This window comes from Manihot esculenta, chromosome 1, assembly GCF_001659605.2.
Source record: "Manihot esculenta cultivar AM560-2 chromosome 1, M.esculenta_v8, whole genome shotgun sequence".
Lineage (NCBI taxonomy): Eukaryota > Viridiplantae > Streptophyta > Magnoliopsida > Malpighiales > Euphorbiaceae > Manihot > Manihot esculenta.
The window spans coordinates 30,057,076-30,073,916 of record NC_035161.2 but is presented as its reverse complement, the minus strand read 5'-3'; the positions used below and the strand labels follow the sequence as shown (position 1 = coordinate 30,073,916).

General features: G+C 37.0%; 2 protein-coding genes across 2 annotated transcripts; one reads left to right on the top strand and one right to left on the bottom strand.

Annotated features, from left to right (window-relative positions):
* The first annotated feature begins 2,151 nt into the window (after positions 1-2,151).
* Positions 2,152-6,264, top strand: LOC110630493 (probable mitochondrial saccharopine dehydrogenase-like oxidoreductase At5g39410). The gene is made up of 3 exons (XM_021778018.2): positions 2,152-2,674; positions 2,780-3,104; positions 5,417-6,264. The coding sequence occupies exons 1-3, from the start codon at positions 2,325-2,327 to the stop codon at positions 6,107-6,109; spliced, it is 1,368 nt and encodes a 455-aa protein (XP_021633710.1). The 5' UTR covers positions 2,152-2,324; the 3' UTR covers positions 6,110-6,264.
* A 1,201-nt stretch (positions 6,265-7,465) lies between these two features.
* Positions 7,466-15,296, bottom strand: LOC110630485 (probable ubiquitin conjugation factor E4). The gene is made up of 16 exons (XM_021778006.2): positions 14,309-15,296; positions 12,378-12,582; positions 11,999-12,150; positions 11,623-11,902; positions 11,276-11,428; positions 10,597-10,800; positions 10,389-10,501; positions 10,169-10,283; positions 9,611-9,700; positions 9,301-9,504; positions 9,122-9,217; positions 8,883-9,005; positions 8,642-8,734; positions 8,364-8,528; positions 8,100-8,189; positions 7,466-7,992 (listed from the first exon to the last, which is right to left on the bottom strand). Exons 1-16 carry the CDS (start codon positions 15,127-15,129, stop codon positions 7,813-7,815), a joined length of 3,084 nt encoding a protein of 1,027 aa, XP_021633698.1. The 5' UTR covers positions 15,130-15,296; the 3' UTR covers positions 7,466-7,812.
* Positions 15,297-16,841: the final 1,545 nt, after the last annotated feature.

The window sequence follows — 16,841 nt, the reverse complement described above, 5'->3', positions numbered from 1 at the left end:
TAAATCTCTTCCCTTTGCAGCAACAATCTCAAGACTAGTGGCATTTCCTAGGTGGTTTTCATCTTCTATTGATTCTCTTCCTTTGGATCAGGTGATAGCCATGGGTTCTACGGTCCTTTGTTTTAAGTTTGTAATCGGTTCTATTTGAGAGTGTTATCTGTTATATATGGGCCTGCTTCTGTAACCTTAATCCATCAACGGATAGAAATATAGCTTTTGATTAAAAAAATTAAGCCACATTCATCTGAAAATACTCTAACTTTATAAATATAAATTTTTATATTTATAGTTTAAATTTTTAATTTTAAATTAAAAAATTTCAATTTTTAAATTTGTTATAATTATAATAATTTTTAAATTAATTTTAATCATATTTAAATTAACTTACATAATATGTCATTATTTTTATTACATAAATAATTTAATTATTAACTGAAATTAAATTTTAATTAAGATTTTAAAACTCATAATTATATATTAAATTATATAATTAAAATACTTACTTCTCTCATACATAAATAAAAATTTTTGAGTAATCAGAAATTTAAGATTTTAATCAAAATTTAATTCAAATTAATCAAATTATTTATATGATAAAAATTAATTTAAAAGATTGTTATAATTATAATAAATCTAAAAATTAAAATTTTTTATTTAAAATTTAAAATTTATACTATAAATATAAAAATTCATAAAGTTTAAATTTTTTTAGCAAGAGGCCAAAAATTTAAAAAAAAGAGTTGAACTTTGTGATTTGACGGGAAAATGAAGTTGGAGCTGCTTTTGTATATTTTTTTGGAATGAACATACCACAAATAAGAACACACCTTTCACATTTTTGTCGTGGTAATGTTTCGGTCCATGTTAATGCTGCAAATCTATGAAAATTTGTAACTCGTTATCATTCACATTCATGCGGAACTTGGGGATTTTTTTTAATGAATTTTCAAAAATCATGTGCTTAACTTTTTAATTATTAATTATATATAAAACTTGATGTATTCACAATAAAAATATATTGTCATTGATTTTTATGTATAATCAAATGTTTAAAATGATAGTATTTAATTTGGTCCACAATTCACTGCTATTTATTAACTTTCAATCAATCCCCATTTATCGATTTATTAACTAGTTTACTAACATCGATTTATTAACTAGTTATTAACATAATCACTAATATTTTATTTAATCGTTTAATTATTTTAAATATAAAAATAAATAAGAAATAATATAAGTAATAATAGTAGCAATCCAATAAATTGACGCAAATAAAAAATATAAAAAAATACATATGTAAATAAAGAATTTTTAATCAGATCACAACAATTTAAAAAAAATGATCGTAGAAGAGACGATATTACATAGTCTTAACAACGATGATAAAATGATTTACAGTTGAATTAGTATGGTTTCAAGGCGTAGTGTCACAGCATAAACTATACTTTTGAAATCAAAAGTCAAGAAGTTCACTCTTAGAATGCAGATCCAGAACAACTACTCCTATTGAAGCAATAAAGACCTATAAAAATAAAGTAAATATAAAATTAAAATAAAATTATCACCGCCAAAAGTGGAGTAATAGATAACCTAAAAACTGATTAATAATTTTTCTATTCAAAGATAAAAGAGAAAAAACAAACAAATGAAAAGAAAACCAAAGAAAGAAAAACTCAAACAAAATCCGCAAACTCCCCTCATCACGTGCACAACATTCTCTTCCTTTTTCTACTTTTTCTATTTATGGTTATAAGATGGGAGCGAGATGGAATTGAAAATTGAAATAGCAGTGTTGGCGAGAGAGTACTGCCCACAATATAAAAACAAAAATAAACCACTGGTAGTTCAGAACTCCATTGCAAGTAATTAATAAAAGTAGTATCATAAAATTTATAATTATTAATTTATTACATTGTATCATTCATTATATTTTGAAATAAATACATAATTATTAATTTCCTATGTTTATATAATTTTGAAATAAATATTTATCGACTATCGAATTATATATTTATAGTTTAAAATTCTATTTGCTTGTAAAAGATAACTAATATTTTTTATGAACAAAAAATAACATCCGCTTTAGAAATCTTCTCAGCAGAGGTAAAAGTTTTTTTTTTTTTTTCTTAAAAAAAAAGTTTTAAAAAAACCTTTGAGATCCTCCGTCCCTCCTCCCAGCATTTCCTTGCTTTGCTTGTAATTTGTAAATGATGAGCCTCCACGCTTCCCGAACTCCCTAACTGGCACACATTTCTACACTCAACCGATCTCTCAAAACCCTAATAAATTTCTCAACTTTCCTCACCCTCTGTCTCACCAATTTCATGGAAGAAGCTCAATCCCTACCTCCATCTCCTCCTTATGACCTAGTAATCTTGGGAGCCTCAGGTTTCACTGGCAAATATGTTGTCAAAGAAGCCCTCAAGTTCCTCAAAGTCCCTTCTTCTCCCCTCAAATCCATTGCTCTAGCAGGTCGCAACCCAACTAAACTAGCCCATGCCCTCAATTGGGCTTCCCTTCCCAACACTTCTCCTCCCATCCCTATTCTTAAAGCCGACATCACCGACCCTTCTTCTATCCGTCATCTCTGCACACAAACCAAGCTCATTCTCAATTGCGTTGGCCCCTTTCGCCTCTATGGTGAGCCCGTTGTTGCTGCTTGTGCTCAGACTGGGTACGTTTTTAAACTATGTATTAGTGCTTTACTCTGTTTCTGTGTCACTGTGTTTTCATTTTCAATGCGTCTATGTCCTTTACTCTCTGCTTGAAATTCCGTTAGGTGTGATTACTTGGATATATGTGGAGAGCCTGAGTTTATGGAGAGAATGGAGATGAAGTTCCACGAGAATGCTATGGAGACCGGTTCTTTAGTGGTTTCGGCATGTGGGTTTGATTCGGTTCCTGCTGAATTGGGATGGATGTTTCATTCCAGGCAATGGGTGTCCCCGGCTGTACCAAACCAAATTGAGGCCTATTTGAGTTTGGAGTCAGAGAAAAGGATTGTTGGAAACTTTGGGACATATGAATCTGCAATTTTGGGAGTGTCTAATGTTGGAAAGTTGCAGGAGTTGAGGCGTTCAAGACCTAAAAGGGCAAAGCCAGTGGTAAGGGTTTATCTAGTTTAAGCATGGGGTTAATGCATATTAACTGTTAGAAATTGATAATATTATAAATGTTGTTTTTATTTTTTTATGCATGATGTATCTATCTTTGTGTATTATATTAGTGGGCTGTAGGCTGTAGCAGGTACAAAATGTTTTCATTCTGGTATTTGAAACTCAACTAATCGATTACATCCATTGTAGTTCGATTGGAGTGAGTGGATCATTATCCCAATGTTATCAAGGTGAGAGGCAACACTAAGATAACCTTAGGCGAGAGACAAGACGACGCCTTTTTTAAGTGCGGCACCATAATTTTATATATACATATATGCGTGTATGTATATATGTGTGTGTATGGATATATACATATACATATTTGTACTAATATTGTATTAATTCATCCTTAATTAGTTAGCATAATTATAAGATATATATTCCTAATTAGTTAGCTGAATTATAGGCATTCTTATATATAAATATATAATCTTTTTCAATATTGGAATATACTTGAATATTGGAAGTCAACTGTGTAGATATTATATTATTTCTTTCCTAATTAGTTAGTATAATTATAAGGATATACATCTCTAGTTAATTAGCCTGATTATGGGATATAAATCCCTAATTAATTGGCATAATTATGGGGATATATTCTCTAATAAGTACCTAGAATTTAGTTCTCCCATCAGTTGCTTCAAAAATAAATATGGATTAGGTTTTGGTCTCTATAAAGAAAAGGAAAAAAAGCCATGCATATTATTTTGGTCGTCTCTTGATGATCTAAGATCCAGAAGAGGGTAGAATTTTGGTATGTGTGAGTGAGTTTAGTCTGAATGGTTCACGCCTTCTTCCTTTATTCCTTTTTCCATTTGTCTTCTAGTGATGTAAAATCGCCACCTTGCTACAGTGCCAAATATCGCTATCATACAGAATCGTATGTACGGACGTATTACCCCCTTTCTCCATAGTCAGGTGGCTATTTAATTTCCTTCGACGCCCGTGCTGATAGGGTCTTGGACGTAGACGGGTCTGTTCTTGGATCCCTCTTTGTTGGGCCTAGGCCCCGGTCTACCCGGCCTGCCAAGCGTGGTCTGGGTCGCGTGCTAGTGGACAGACTTGCGTAGTGGGCTCTGATGGGTTACGGCCTGACTCTCCTACGAGGGCTCGACTTTGGCTCAGGTGACAGAGGCCCAACGATCATCACCTCACCTTGCCCCGTCCCTCGAGCCAGGTGAGAAAAGGTGCTTGCCTCTTGTAAGAGGCCTCGTCTCGCGCCTTTAATAACGCTACATTATCCTCTTTGAAGTTTAAAAAAATGGTCCTAGTGTAGGCTGAGATAGTGTGATTATTGTATTCCTATTTCTAACTGAATCTCTGAAACAGTTCTTATAACCTTTGCTTTAGTTTATCTTCTTGTTTCTATTTTCATTGCCGTAATGGACATTGTTGGTAACTGAGCGATTTTAACTTCGGCAATAATGCTGGAATTAGATGGTGTGTCAATGATAGCATCTCTATTCGAAGTCCAACATTTGAAATCTGTTTTTTAAACTTCTTATACTAACAATGAGTCCATGGTCTCTTTTTTGGTTGCTTTGCCTTTCTATGGTCCCAATAAGGTCGTAAATGGATTCTCGTCTTTGGTCGTTCTTGTGAGGAAAAGGGTTAAGAAAAAGTAGAGCATTTTGGTCAAAATCAGGTTGTGAAGGGCTTCTTGCCTTTGGTTATTGTGAGGAAAAGGTGAAAAAGTAATGACAATTTTCACATTCTCTTTTTCTTTTTCAACTATGAAAGAGAATCAAGTTTGAAATACCATGATAAACATAATAATGTGTTGTTAAACTGTTGCATGTGGTGGTAAAACTTTCACCAAGTAATCAAGTATAGTTATCTCATTAAGAGGTTATTCAATCCCTTGTTGAAAGGTATTGATTGCACTTAGGATTTCGGATTTCTCTAATCTTGAAACAAATTTACAATTTGATCGTCTTTAATTTCACATTCTTAGTCCAGTCTCTTTATCAAGATGGGTAAGGTTTTCGATGGTGTAGCAATATGAGTGGAGGGTATATTAGAAAAGACAATGCAAATTTTTAAAAAAAATATATATTAACTATATTTTCTTAATCAATGTGAACAAAATAAATAGGCTTATTTTTGTGGGACGGTGGTAGAAATTTTTTTTTTCAATGGAGTTGGATGTTTTTTTTCTACCTTTAAAATCCCCAGGAACTTTCTAATCGCATTTGTTTTTGCCTTCCTAGTTGGAATTGGACTGAACTATGTTTAATGATTTTCATTCGCATTTGCAGATTCCTGGACCCTTTCCTCCTAAAGGACCAATTATTGAACACCAAAAGGAGATTGGTCTTTGGGCTGTGAAGCTACCTTCAGCAGATTCTATTGTTGTTCGAAGAACTCTTGCAACTCTGACAGAAAACCCCCTCGGTCTTCCTGGAGTTAATGAGAGTGCTGAATGGATTTCAAAGAGAGAGGCTTTCTGGTCAATGATGAAGCCTGCTCATTTTGGGGTAAAACTAGCCTCTAAAACTCTATTGGGTGTCATTCGGTTTATAACAGTTGGCGTGTTCATGGGGCTGTTGGGTAGAAATGCTATTGGGAGATGGCTTCTATTTAAATTTCCATCTTTTTTTAGTCTTGGATGGTTTAGGAAGAAGGGCCCCTCAGAGGAGGAGGTGAGAAGTGCTACATTTAAAATGTGGTTCGTTGGACGTGGATTCAGTGATGGGAATCAAGTTTCACAGGCAAACATGAAACCAGACATGGAAATTGTAACAAGACTAATGGGACCTGAGATTGGCTATTTGACCACCCCAATAATCCTACTTCAATGTGCTCTTATCCTTCTAAGTGAACGTGAGAACCTGCCAAAGGGAGGAGTTTTGCCCCCAGGGATTGTATTTGGCCCTACTGATCTTCAAGAACGGCTTCAACATAATGGAATATCTTTCGATGTCATCGCAAAGAGAGCTCTTCCTGCTTAACTGATGCAGTCTTCATCTATGCTCTTAGGAAATATAATGAAACTTATGAACCGTTTTACACAAGAGTGATAATAAGAAGATACTTTTCTCGACTATTTTGTATGAAAAATGAAAATGCTATGAAATTATCTCAATTTGAATCTGGTTTTCCAATATATTGTCGCGTGATTGTTCCCGTTTGTTAATTTTATGATGTTTACATGTTATGTTTGTAGCTATTTAAACAAAGAGAACAGCTTTGCGCTTAAGAAGATACTTTATTCTCATCTACGAAATGTATGGGCCTGTAGGTACGATTCCAATTTCCAGATGCAAGACCAACAAAACTGGGATGTAAAACTTTCACATGAACTCAGATCTTCTCATCTTTTCTGCTGTTCCCATCCACTACAATCTCATCACACCCCCTCACCAAGTTCCTAATCCAATTCTCTCCTCAATATCATCACTGATTTTCATCTCTCCGTGTTAGGGGCCATGATATATGCCACTTAGCCTCCAACTGAATTTCACCCCCAATGAGTCAAAAGTTCAACTGCTGGGTGGAATAATACATCTTGTTTTAAGCCAGTACTTAGCCTCCAATCCCTTTCCCTTCGTTGTCTCCAATCCATTAACCCACTTCCAATATCTGATCCAAGCCGGCTTCATTTTCTCAATCAAATTTCTTACTCTTCACCATCCATAGAAACCCATAAAACCTCCTTGTCAACCCTTCACCCAACTCTTTGAGTTGCTCTCTTGACATGGCTTTTGCGGGTGATTCTTGCTCAATGTTCTCAAATGTATTTACTAGAATCCCACTTGACTCGCCATTTTCTTACCATTTTCCAAGAAATAGGTGTTGAAGGAGATCACAAGTTCAATAGCAGTTGTGAGGGAATCTATGACCTTGGAATCGGTTCAAGGGTTGGCATTTTAATTCCAGCTGAAGGGCCACATGAGCAAGTTAGAAACCCATAAAACCTCCTTGTCAACCCTTCACCCAACTCTTTGAGTTGCTCTCTTGACATGGCTTTTGCGGGTGATTCTTGCTCAATGTTCTCAAATGTATTTACTAGAATCCCACTTGACTCACCATTTTCTTACCATTTTCCAAGAAATAGGTGTTGAAGGAGATCACAAGTTCAATAGCAGTTGTGAGGGAATCTATGACCTTGGAATCGGTTCAAGGGTTGGCATTTTAATTCCAGCTGAAGGGCCACATGAGCAAGTTACGAGCCATGTTCGTCTTGGTGGTCGAAGCCGATGGATCTAATTCTCAACTTAAACATATGTGTACGTGCGTAAGCCTTAGTGCAATTGTTTTTTCAAGACAATGAAAAATTATAAATATTTAAAAACCGAAAAACCTTATTTTGGAAAATACAACAAAGTATTACTAGCAAAGATGGGTAACACCTGTTGCACAATGAAAGCAATTTACTCTTCCGAGTTCCAAGTTTGCTGTAAATAATAAAAAAAAATAACGAGTACTTAAAAGAGCTCGTGTTGGAACCAATTTTTGGCATTTTACATTTTACATTTTAGCAGTGGCAACTCTCCAAGGAAACAGCTCCAATAAGCTTCCATTAAAATATTATCTTGCCTCCCAGTTCATACAATGAAAACCTTAAAGCCACTGCTAATACTTCACGATTAACTTGCAATATCATTGATTTTCGTTTCACCACTCCAAATCCAATAATCTTAACAGCAACGGCCTAGTCAATTAACATGTCTCCAGTTGTCCTTTGTATTGTCGCTTTAGAGCTCTGCATGCTGAAGTCATCTCCGTGCCTTTTTAATTCTTGGGATCTAATGAATTCCTCAATTCTCACCTTCAGCTCAACATTTGGAATCAGCATATCCACGGTGAGATGGGAGCGGTTGAATGGATCAGTCTGCAGTTCAAATTAAATCAATTTGGATGACTGATAAATGTACAAGTACTCTTGTGATAAAAAAAAAACAAAATGAACATAAAAAAATGAAACAAGTGGAAATTTACAGTGTCACTAAGAAGATGCCTTTGAATGACAGGCCTGTCTACCGTGATTCTTGAGGAAGGTAAAATCACTGGATCCTTCATCAAAGTGTACTGCAAAACAGAAAAATATATGCACAAAAATATTATCGTCTTGTGTTAAACATCCTTAATTCACCGTCATCCTTCCTAAAAGGCAGAATCACAATCATGTCTCACTCACAAGCTGTTGGCCTTGACAGTTTCAGAGAAACAAACAAAGAAACAAAAAAAATACACTGGACATACTTGAATTGGGTCAAGGAATTCATCTGGTATCTCTCCAAGGGCAGCTTCAGTATCCATTGCCTCAGAAGCTGCCACTTTGGCTCTCGCACCAAGCTCAATGAATTCCTGTATAATTCTTCCGTCTTCACCAATCCTCCTAAGTACATCAGCTGCAGCACTAAATAACTAGAGCAGGCAAATAATGTCAGATTGTGTTCAAACAACAGATTCTCTCATCAACTCTGGATTCTAATTGCACATAAGAAGTTTGTGGAGAAGTTTCACAATAGTTGCACTACCTGCTCATTGTATGATCGACCATCCTTAGAGATAGCAGCTGGGAATATGTTTTCTGTATCACCCCTTGCCAGATGAACATAAACATGGACAATCTTCAAGTGAACCAAAAAAAAAAAAAGAAAGTAAATAGTGATACCAAAACAAAAATGCAAGCATCCAAGGATTAATAATTCACTACAGTAAATGCATACCAACACATGTCAATGGATTCAACAAAATTAATTATAGATGCATGCTAACCTGTTTAAGCAACTGCTTTGGGCGGAATTCATACTTTTCTGGGTCCTTGAGACTTAGAGATTTTCTTTGGGGACCTACAAGTTGTAACAAGAAGTAATTGAGCATGCTGGCCACTCTTTCAACCTGTAAACAGAGAAACATGCATTTAGCAAAAGAATGTAAGAAGGGAGTAACATTCAGCCATTCAACTGCAGGTTGATAGTCACATTAATAAGCAAGGTGGAGAAAAAAGAATGTACCATCTCAGGAAGTAGAAAAGGTGCAGTAATTTGCTCTGATGTAAATGCTAGCATGCTCACATCTTCATTTGCCAATTTCATATCAATTCGGATGATCTAAAACAAGAAACATTAACCTAAGTACTTTAGCTTTCTGAAAGCTTCTTCATAAAAATACATGCATGATCACATATACTGACATTCTCTTGGGAATGGAAAAGACGGGTCCTCTCCTGCCTCTCTTGAGCTGGTCTCCGCTCCCATTCTGTAGTGTTTGACATCTCAGCTTCCAACTCTTTCAGTTCAAGAATTTTGTTCAGACTTTCATCAAGAAGAAAGATGCTATCGTTTATCAGGAAGTTTAAGAAATTCAGATAGACACCCTTTTCCTCTTCCTTAGCAATCTGGAAGAAGACAAAATAGTGAGAGAGAGAGAGAGAGAGAGAGAGAAAGGATGCTTTCAGACTAAAGAGACATGAACTAGATATTTCCATGCCCCTGCTACTATACCTGTCTCCAAGCATTTCGATGACTAGGGACCTGCCATAGGTACTCAAGAAGTTCTGCAATATTATGTCGGATGTTAAACTTGTCATAAAACTGCACAAAATAGAAAACAGAGCAATTATTGTCCATAGAAACCAAAACTCCCAAATCTGACATTGAAGAAGATCATAGCATTGCTTGATGATTCAATTAGATAACAGAAAAGGATAAACTAAGAACTGGTCCCCATAAGAGGAATGAACAAAATGCCTAATCAGCATATGCAAGAAACTGCATAGATCATATTCCTCCTGACATATTACAATACCAGACAAAATCAAGGGAACCAGTCCACCGCTGCTGACTCTCTAGCTTGTTTGTCAAGACTATGGGCGATAAAAGGAAATGACTGCCTTTGGATTTAATTAATATCTAAAACAAATGCTTAAATCCAACAGTACAATAAACAACATTTACATAAATCAGCTAGTTGCAAAGAGTTAATGCTACAGTTCGCATCTTGCCAAGCATTGGAACTTGGAAACAATTGTCTCTCAGAATATCAAATGTTATGCAAATCACCTGGGTGTGAGAACCAGTAAACTCAATGTCAACATAAAGCTTCAAGAGGTTCCTGACAAGATACTCAAGGGACAATTGATGCCCTTCAAACAGAGTAGCTGTAGCAGATGAACCACTGCAATTACAAAAATAAAATGTTGTGACAACCGATATTTCCAGGTTCTAAATTGAATTGATAAGCAACAATCTATGTATGCAAAATGAAAAACATTAAAACCACCTTCTACGAGGCATCCAGCAGTTCAATACTTCAACCATCTTTGCTCTTAGATAAGGGTTTCTAATGTACGTTGGACTTGCCATGAACATGATAACGAAGTTCATAAAATCATCCTGCCAAGCAAGGATCACATGCAAAATTAGATGTGAAGTTGGGTGAAAATGCAAAAGGTATAATTCAGTATAAAGAGTTTTAACATAAATCCTACCAACAAGACCCCATCCAAAGCTTTTGGAATTCGGGAAGCAAATATAAGCAACTCCATGGCATCTTCCACAAAATGTTCAGGCAAGGATGCAAACTCCATAGAGCATGCTGGTGGCAGAGGCATTTTAAATCCACCAACCAGACCAACCAACCAAACCACCATTAACCGGTAGAAAGAAAGTGCACGCTGAATAAGTGCTTCATCCTTTTAAAAAGAATAGAAAGAAGACACCATCATAATCAGAAAGAAAAATTAGCCACTCAAATCGGTAATTTTCGTACACAAGGGATAAAAACATTGTTTAGAGGACAGTAAAGCAGGAAGGATGACAAAACACAAAGATGGTATGTATCCTGACAAAGTGCTACATAGGGCTTAAGAGTTGGCCTAAAACAAAGAGTCCAGTAATAAAGAAGAAAGTCATAACACAGCAACTTCCTTCACTGATCACACTCATTCAGTCTTCTTCCATAATATCAATATCACCCTTTAGCTCTTGGCACAATAATCCTCCACATGAGAGCCACATAAAAAATAAACAGGGGGCATTAGAAGATGTCATTGCCTAGCACATTTTGCGTGAATGTGTAGTGCACATATGTAGATGCATTTTGAAGAGGAGGTCAGGGGAGGGTTGGGGTGGAAGGGGAGTGAAAAATGGAGGGAGGAGACCAACTACCCTTAGTATCTGAGCTTCATAGCAGAGCTTTTCCTGTGAATACAACTCTAAATCTTTCTCAAGGCGAGCAATATCCAGCTGCAGTTGTGGAGAAGGTGACTGCTCTTGCATAGCTTTCAACGTGGAGAGAGTGTCTTCACACCTTGAAATGTCCTGTAATGATGTTTATTGGTAAAGATAAGTCTCTCACACACTCTCTCTCGCTCTCTCTCTCACAAACACAAACAAAAACATAAACGCAAACATACATGTATAAAGATGCAAAGCAGATCAAATGATATATAACAGAAAACCGACAATTACAAATGTGGCATGCACTGCCTAGGTATAACAGATGTATCCTTTACCTGAACTAGATGCTTAAAGTCTGAAAATGCTTTCAAAAGACCCAAGTTGAGCACTCTTGCAGTCATAAAGAAGCATTCACAAATAAATGTGTATTTAGCCTGTTTACCACTACTTGATGCAGGGTTATAAGCACCACTACCAGAACTGGTGGCTTCTTGAGATTGAAGCAAGCGACTTTCACCATCACTAGAATGAGCAGACACAACTGCTTTACCAGGATTTTCTTTATTAATCCACTCAGTAACTTCTTCTGATGATGCATGTAGAGCCGTCAACCCTCTACAATACATTGAAAATTAATGGAAAACTAAAAAATAGGACAGGAGGATAACCAATAATGTTTTGACAATTAAACTGAATTAATAAATGCATCACCTTATATCCAAACGATTACTATAGAACACATATTTTGGATCAATCTTATCTCTTTTTGTCAAATTTGGATCCAAAAATGGTTCACAAAGTCGAAGCATGACAGCACTTAGATTAACAAACATGCCTGAACTTGCACAAGATATAGGATCAACCTGTAACAAATGGAGAATAAAATGTCAGAGTAGGGATGGAGGGAAAACATTTGTATTATCTAAGGAATACTATTACATGCACGCCCAGGTTAGAAAGGGAAAAAAATTGCCTAATCAATAGCATTTTGATTTACAGGAATTATTATTGTCATAAATAATGCATGAGATAAAATTCTTGTTAAATTGTAAGCATTGCATAAATAATTCATGCATTAAAGAAAGTTTACCTGTATATGGGCTCTTGATGAATTTCTATTGATCACCTCAGCAAGATACTGAAGAACATTTTCACGGGTATCACTGTTTCTAAGCAAAGTGAGGAGAACCTTTTCTAGATCATCATATAGGTTATTCATAAGAGTCTTGATTGTGGTGAATGAAGATAACAAATCAGCTGGTCGACGAGTCGATACTTCAGAGAAGCACTGCTGTCTGGTGTTTTCAGAAGATCCAGGATCAATGAGATACTCTTATTTGGTAACAAGCCAAGAGCATTTGACAAAATTTTCTCAAATAAAACCCAGCATAAATGACAGGGTTCTATAACCTACATATCAGAATAACTTTTCTTTTTTGCACTCAAAATTGTAAAGGGCAAGAAGAGAATGATTAATGTATCTCATGATAAGAGAACATAACCTCAATTATGATTAAAGCATCTAAAAAAGCTCTTTAATAGCCCTAACTGGATATATCTAAGAAATGAAAGAGATCCTTTCACTAGTCACTTAAATTAAACCCCAAAAATTCTCAAGACAAAGGTGATTTTAAATAAACCAAAGAAAAGCACCCAATGTCAGCATCCCCAACATATGCCTCCCCCATAACAAAACCTATAAAGCAGAAACAGCGAGAAAGGAATTGGAGGGAAGAGGAAGGGAGTGGTTCACTATGTGTAAAGAAGAAAAGGCCTAAGCACTTCGCCAATCAAGCATTAGAAAGACTGCCGAGTTTGTGAAGAATAGTAGTTGCTCCTTGCCCCACCCCCCAAACCAATGAAGTGTAATGCAAGAGTTTTAAAGAGAAACTGAATTGGAAACTATCCAAGTTAAACCTTACCATCACCTCATTTCTGATAAACATCAATATATAGACCCACTTCACCAAATACAAAAACAATCAAGAAAATTATAACAAATACAAGAAACAAGGAACCTAACAGGAGGCTATGGTGCATTGCACCTAGGTTGAACAGGCAGATGCCAATGAAAATGAATAAGAAATGGCACAGTTATGCTTACAATCTATGAAGTAGGCATCAAATCTCAAAATGTTCCATGAAGACTATATTAGTCTTTGTTATGCTCCGCTAAGTTTACTTCGTCACAAAGTCATGGAAACAAACTACCAAAACGTCCAACCAGTCACATAAGAAGGCTATAATTTACTGAACACCTCAAGACCAGTAAAGCTCCTCCCAGGATTGCAATTCTAGAACAAACAGAGATGATGGACATACAACACCATTATTTATAGTGCCAATTTGAAACCCTAACTTAGTCTGGGTGGAATTAATTATTTCAAGGATAATATTTAGTAATATTCTAAAGGCAGGCAAGATAAAAACTTTACTATTGCATGAAATATGAGATGGAATCGATGCTCTAAGCTGTGTTGTGAGAGGCACCTAAACTAACTTATCACTGCAAGTAATATTGACTTGATTGACTAATGATTGATGAATATATAGCAAGGCAAGTAAATCTAATTAACATCATTACTGAACTTCTGCTTGGTAAGATTATTTCATTAAATCAAGAGCGTTTGTTGTGGCAGCATGTTCCATTTCAGAATTCAGTGCCACACCTCCATGTTAAGCAGCAAAATGAGGTCTGCCTTGACTTTATCTTATAGAGACCTTAAAATTAAAGGGGGGAAAATCCAAACCTTTGATCAAATTTACTAATATGTCCAATCCTAACTAATTTTGTCAAACGTAGACACAGTCTTTCAAATTGGTGAGGATTACATCAAATCAAAGCTAACTTCACTTGATACTTCCCTTCACTTATAGACATCACATGTCAAAATTCTATCCTCTTCTCAACAGCTATATATATATATATATATATATAGAGAGAGAGAGAGAGAGAGAGAGAGAGAGAAAGAGAGAGAGAGAGAGAGAGAGAGAGAGAGAAGAAGAAACTATTCTACTCACCCAACGTCTGGCTCGCTCTTGAAAATGGTGTGATCAGGCAATGCACTAACATGAAAAAAGGGGCCTAAAATACTGGTCATTTCGATAACTCTCCCATTTAAATAAGCCCCTTTAGGAATCCACCACGGATGATTCACAAGGGACTTAACACCCACAGGAAAAGTAAGTAGAAACAACAACGCCCTTAACGGCTGCTGAAAATTCCCCAGCACTGATACCTTTATAACATTCCCTCTCAAATCCTCGTAAAGCCCCTTCAATATTGGGTCCAAGCTATCAAAATCCCCTTCCTGAAACAAATCCTCCAAAAACCTCGGAGGCGGCGGCAGTGTTCCGCCGCTGTTAAACCCATCTACCGCAGCGAAAATGAGAGGCAGAAGCGGGGAGACATTGGGTTTTTTAGGATCAGAATTAAAAGGGAACATGTCCGGATTCCCTAAATGAATTCTACAATAGGAAATGAACAACTTCTTGGCTTGCTTAATTGAAGATTCCAATTCCAATTTGACATTTTTGTCCTTCATATTAGCAATTTTCTTCTCCTCTTCCGTAGCGCGGCGATAGCAGCCAAGGAGGTACTCGAACGGAGGCTCGACTCCGGGAAATTGTCCCGATAAGCGATCAATCAGAACGCGTTCCACCAAGTCGCGATTCATCTTCAAGTCTTTCCCTTCACTAAGGATCTCCGCTGCGGTCATCTCCAAGTAGATGATTCGAGAATCCGCAACCATGGAGTCGGTGAGGGAGACTAGCATGATTTTGCGGAGGATTATGTCCTCGATTTCCTCCAGGGATCTTTGGGGCTTATTAGAGGAGGCCATGGAAAGCAAATAACAAAATTATAGAGAAGAATGCCAAGAATAATCAAGAAGTGGTGATGATTTAGAAAATTTTCTCGGCAAATAAACAGGAAACAAGGGTTTAGGGGTGGCAGAGGGAGGAAGAAGAGCTGAAGGGAACTGCACGCAGTTGACCCCTTTTATAATGGTTTTCGTTTTTACACGCTCTTGTTGTCTTTGGGCTTATTATGCCCATTCTAATAAATATTTACATGCATGTAAATTATTTATAAATAAATTCTTTTATTTGTGTTTAAAACAAGTTTTATAAAAATATAAATTATAAATTTAATTTCGTTAGAATATAAGTAAAATTTTCCCTTGTATATTTTAAAAAGTTTTAGAAGGAAAATAAATCAAATTTAAATGATATTTAATGATCTGAGATCCAGAAAACAGGGTTTTATAAGGGTTTTGTAAAACTGGAAAAAGTTTAGACCTAGAGGAGAATATTTTTCTTTTTATATGTTTTCTTTTGTCCGCTAGTGACGCGTAATAGAATGTGTGTCATTGGGCCACCTGTTCCTGCTACGTTGATACGGACATACGAGGGGATCAGATCTCTATCCCATACGTAACGGCCCCTGATTCTCTCGGACGCGCATGCGGGTGGTCCCACAAGGCGGATGGGCTGAATTCCTTCCTGAGTCCGAGCTGGGCCGAGAGATAAGGTTAAGACTAGACCCCGAGGGAATCTGTTCATTAGGCCGGAAGAGCTGGGCCGGCCTAGGAAAACTTGATTGGAACCCAGTCTTTGAGCTGAGGGGGCTGGACCTGGTTCTTGGGGGGCTTAGAAGCCTTTAGACTATGAGTTGTCCTAATGGGCCCGGCTTTAGACTAGGGCGAAGAAAACCAGCGGTCATCAATTGCCCCTTTACTTTCTCGTCAGTTATTGCTCAACTGATGAGGGGGTAAATACCGAAAGTCATCATGACCGTACCGCCCAAGGACAAAACTGTTCAAAACATCTTTTCAGCTCTTTATTGTTTCAAATTTCACTTCCCGTCAGTCTCCCCAGAACGTTGGCTCTTCTCTGTTCTACTGCTCTCTTTGCTTTTCTCTGCTCATTTGCCCTAATCACTTTTCAGGTACGCCTCTTCTTTTACCATGGATAGTTCTAGTCTCCCCAATATCGTTAACCAGGAGTCTAACATCACCCCGTCTAACATTAGGAATTTCATCTCTAGGGAATACCTGGATACCCCTCTTTACCATATCTGGGCTCCTTACCGAAATGAGAGGATCGTTCTTCCTGATCCTTCTCCCCCTGGCTTAATCGACCCTCAAAGGGACGTCAGTTTAGTCTTCTTCATCAAACAGAGGGAATACAGTCTGTCCTTCCCCTTTTCTCCTTTCTTCAAAGAGGTCTTCCAGTATTTCGAGATCACCCCTCAAATGCTAACCCCTAACTCCGTTCTTTTCATGTCTTGCTTTGAATCTGTGTGTCTGAGCTGGGGGTTTACACCCACGGTTCACCTGTTCGTCAGCTTCTTCCGGCTAGTCAAAGCGAGCCAGAAATTTTATTATTTTGCCCCCGCGGAGGATTGTCCATTTTCACGGGCTACAAGGACTCCATCAAGGGCTGGGTAGAGGGTTTTCTGGTGGTAGAACTGAAGAAGCAGACAGGGTTGGCTTGGGAGCTCAACCTCCCCTGGGAGGGGGTCTCTCTGGGTTGTAACGACCTGCCCCAGCTG

What these genes read in the sequence shown, in the direction of transcription:
- LOC110630493 (XM_021778018.2), top strand. Translation starts at nt 2,325, where the DNA reads ATGGAAGAAGCTCAATCCCTACCTCCATCTCCTCCTTATGACCTAGTA. An exon ending in GCTGCTTGTGCTCAGACTGG is followed by an intron (nt 2,675 to 2,779) that starts GTACGTTTTTAA and finishes AAATTCCGTTAG; the next exon opens with GTGTGATTACTTGGATATAT. An exon ending in CTAAAAGGGCAAAGCCAGTG is followed by an intron (nt 3,105 to 5,416) that starts GTAAGGGTTTAT and finishes TCGCATTTGCAG; the next exon opens with ATTCCTGGACCCTTTCCTCC.
- LOC110630485 (XM_021778006.2), bottom strand. Translation starts at nt 15,129, where the DNA reads ATGGCCTCCTCTAATAAGCCCCAAAGATCCCTGGAGGAAATCGAGGAC. An exon ending in CATCAAGAGCCCATATACAG is followed by an intron (nt 12,151 to 12,377) that starts GTAAACTTTCTT and finishes CATTTGTTACAG; the next exon opens with GTTGATCCTATATCTTGTGC. An exon ending in ATCGAAATGCTTGGAGACAG is followed by an intron (nt 9,505 to 9,610) that starts GTATAGTAGCAG and finishes GTCTTCTTCCAG; the next exon opens with ATTGCTAAGGAAGAGGAAAA.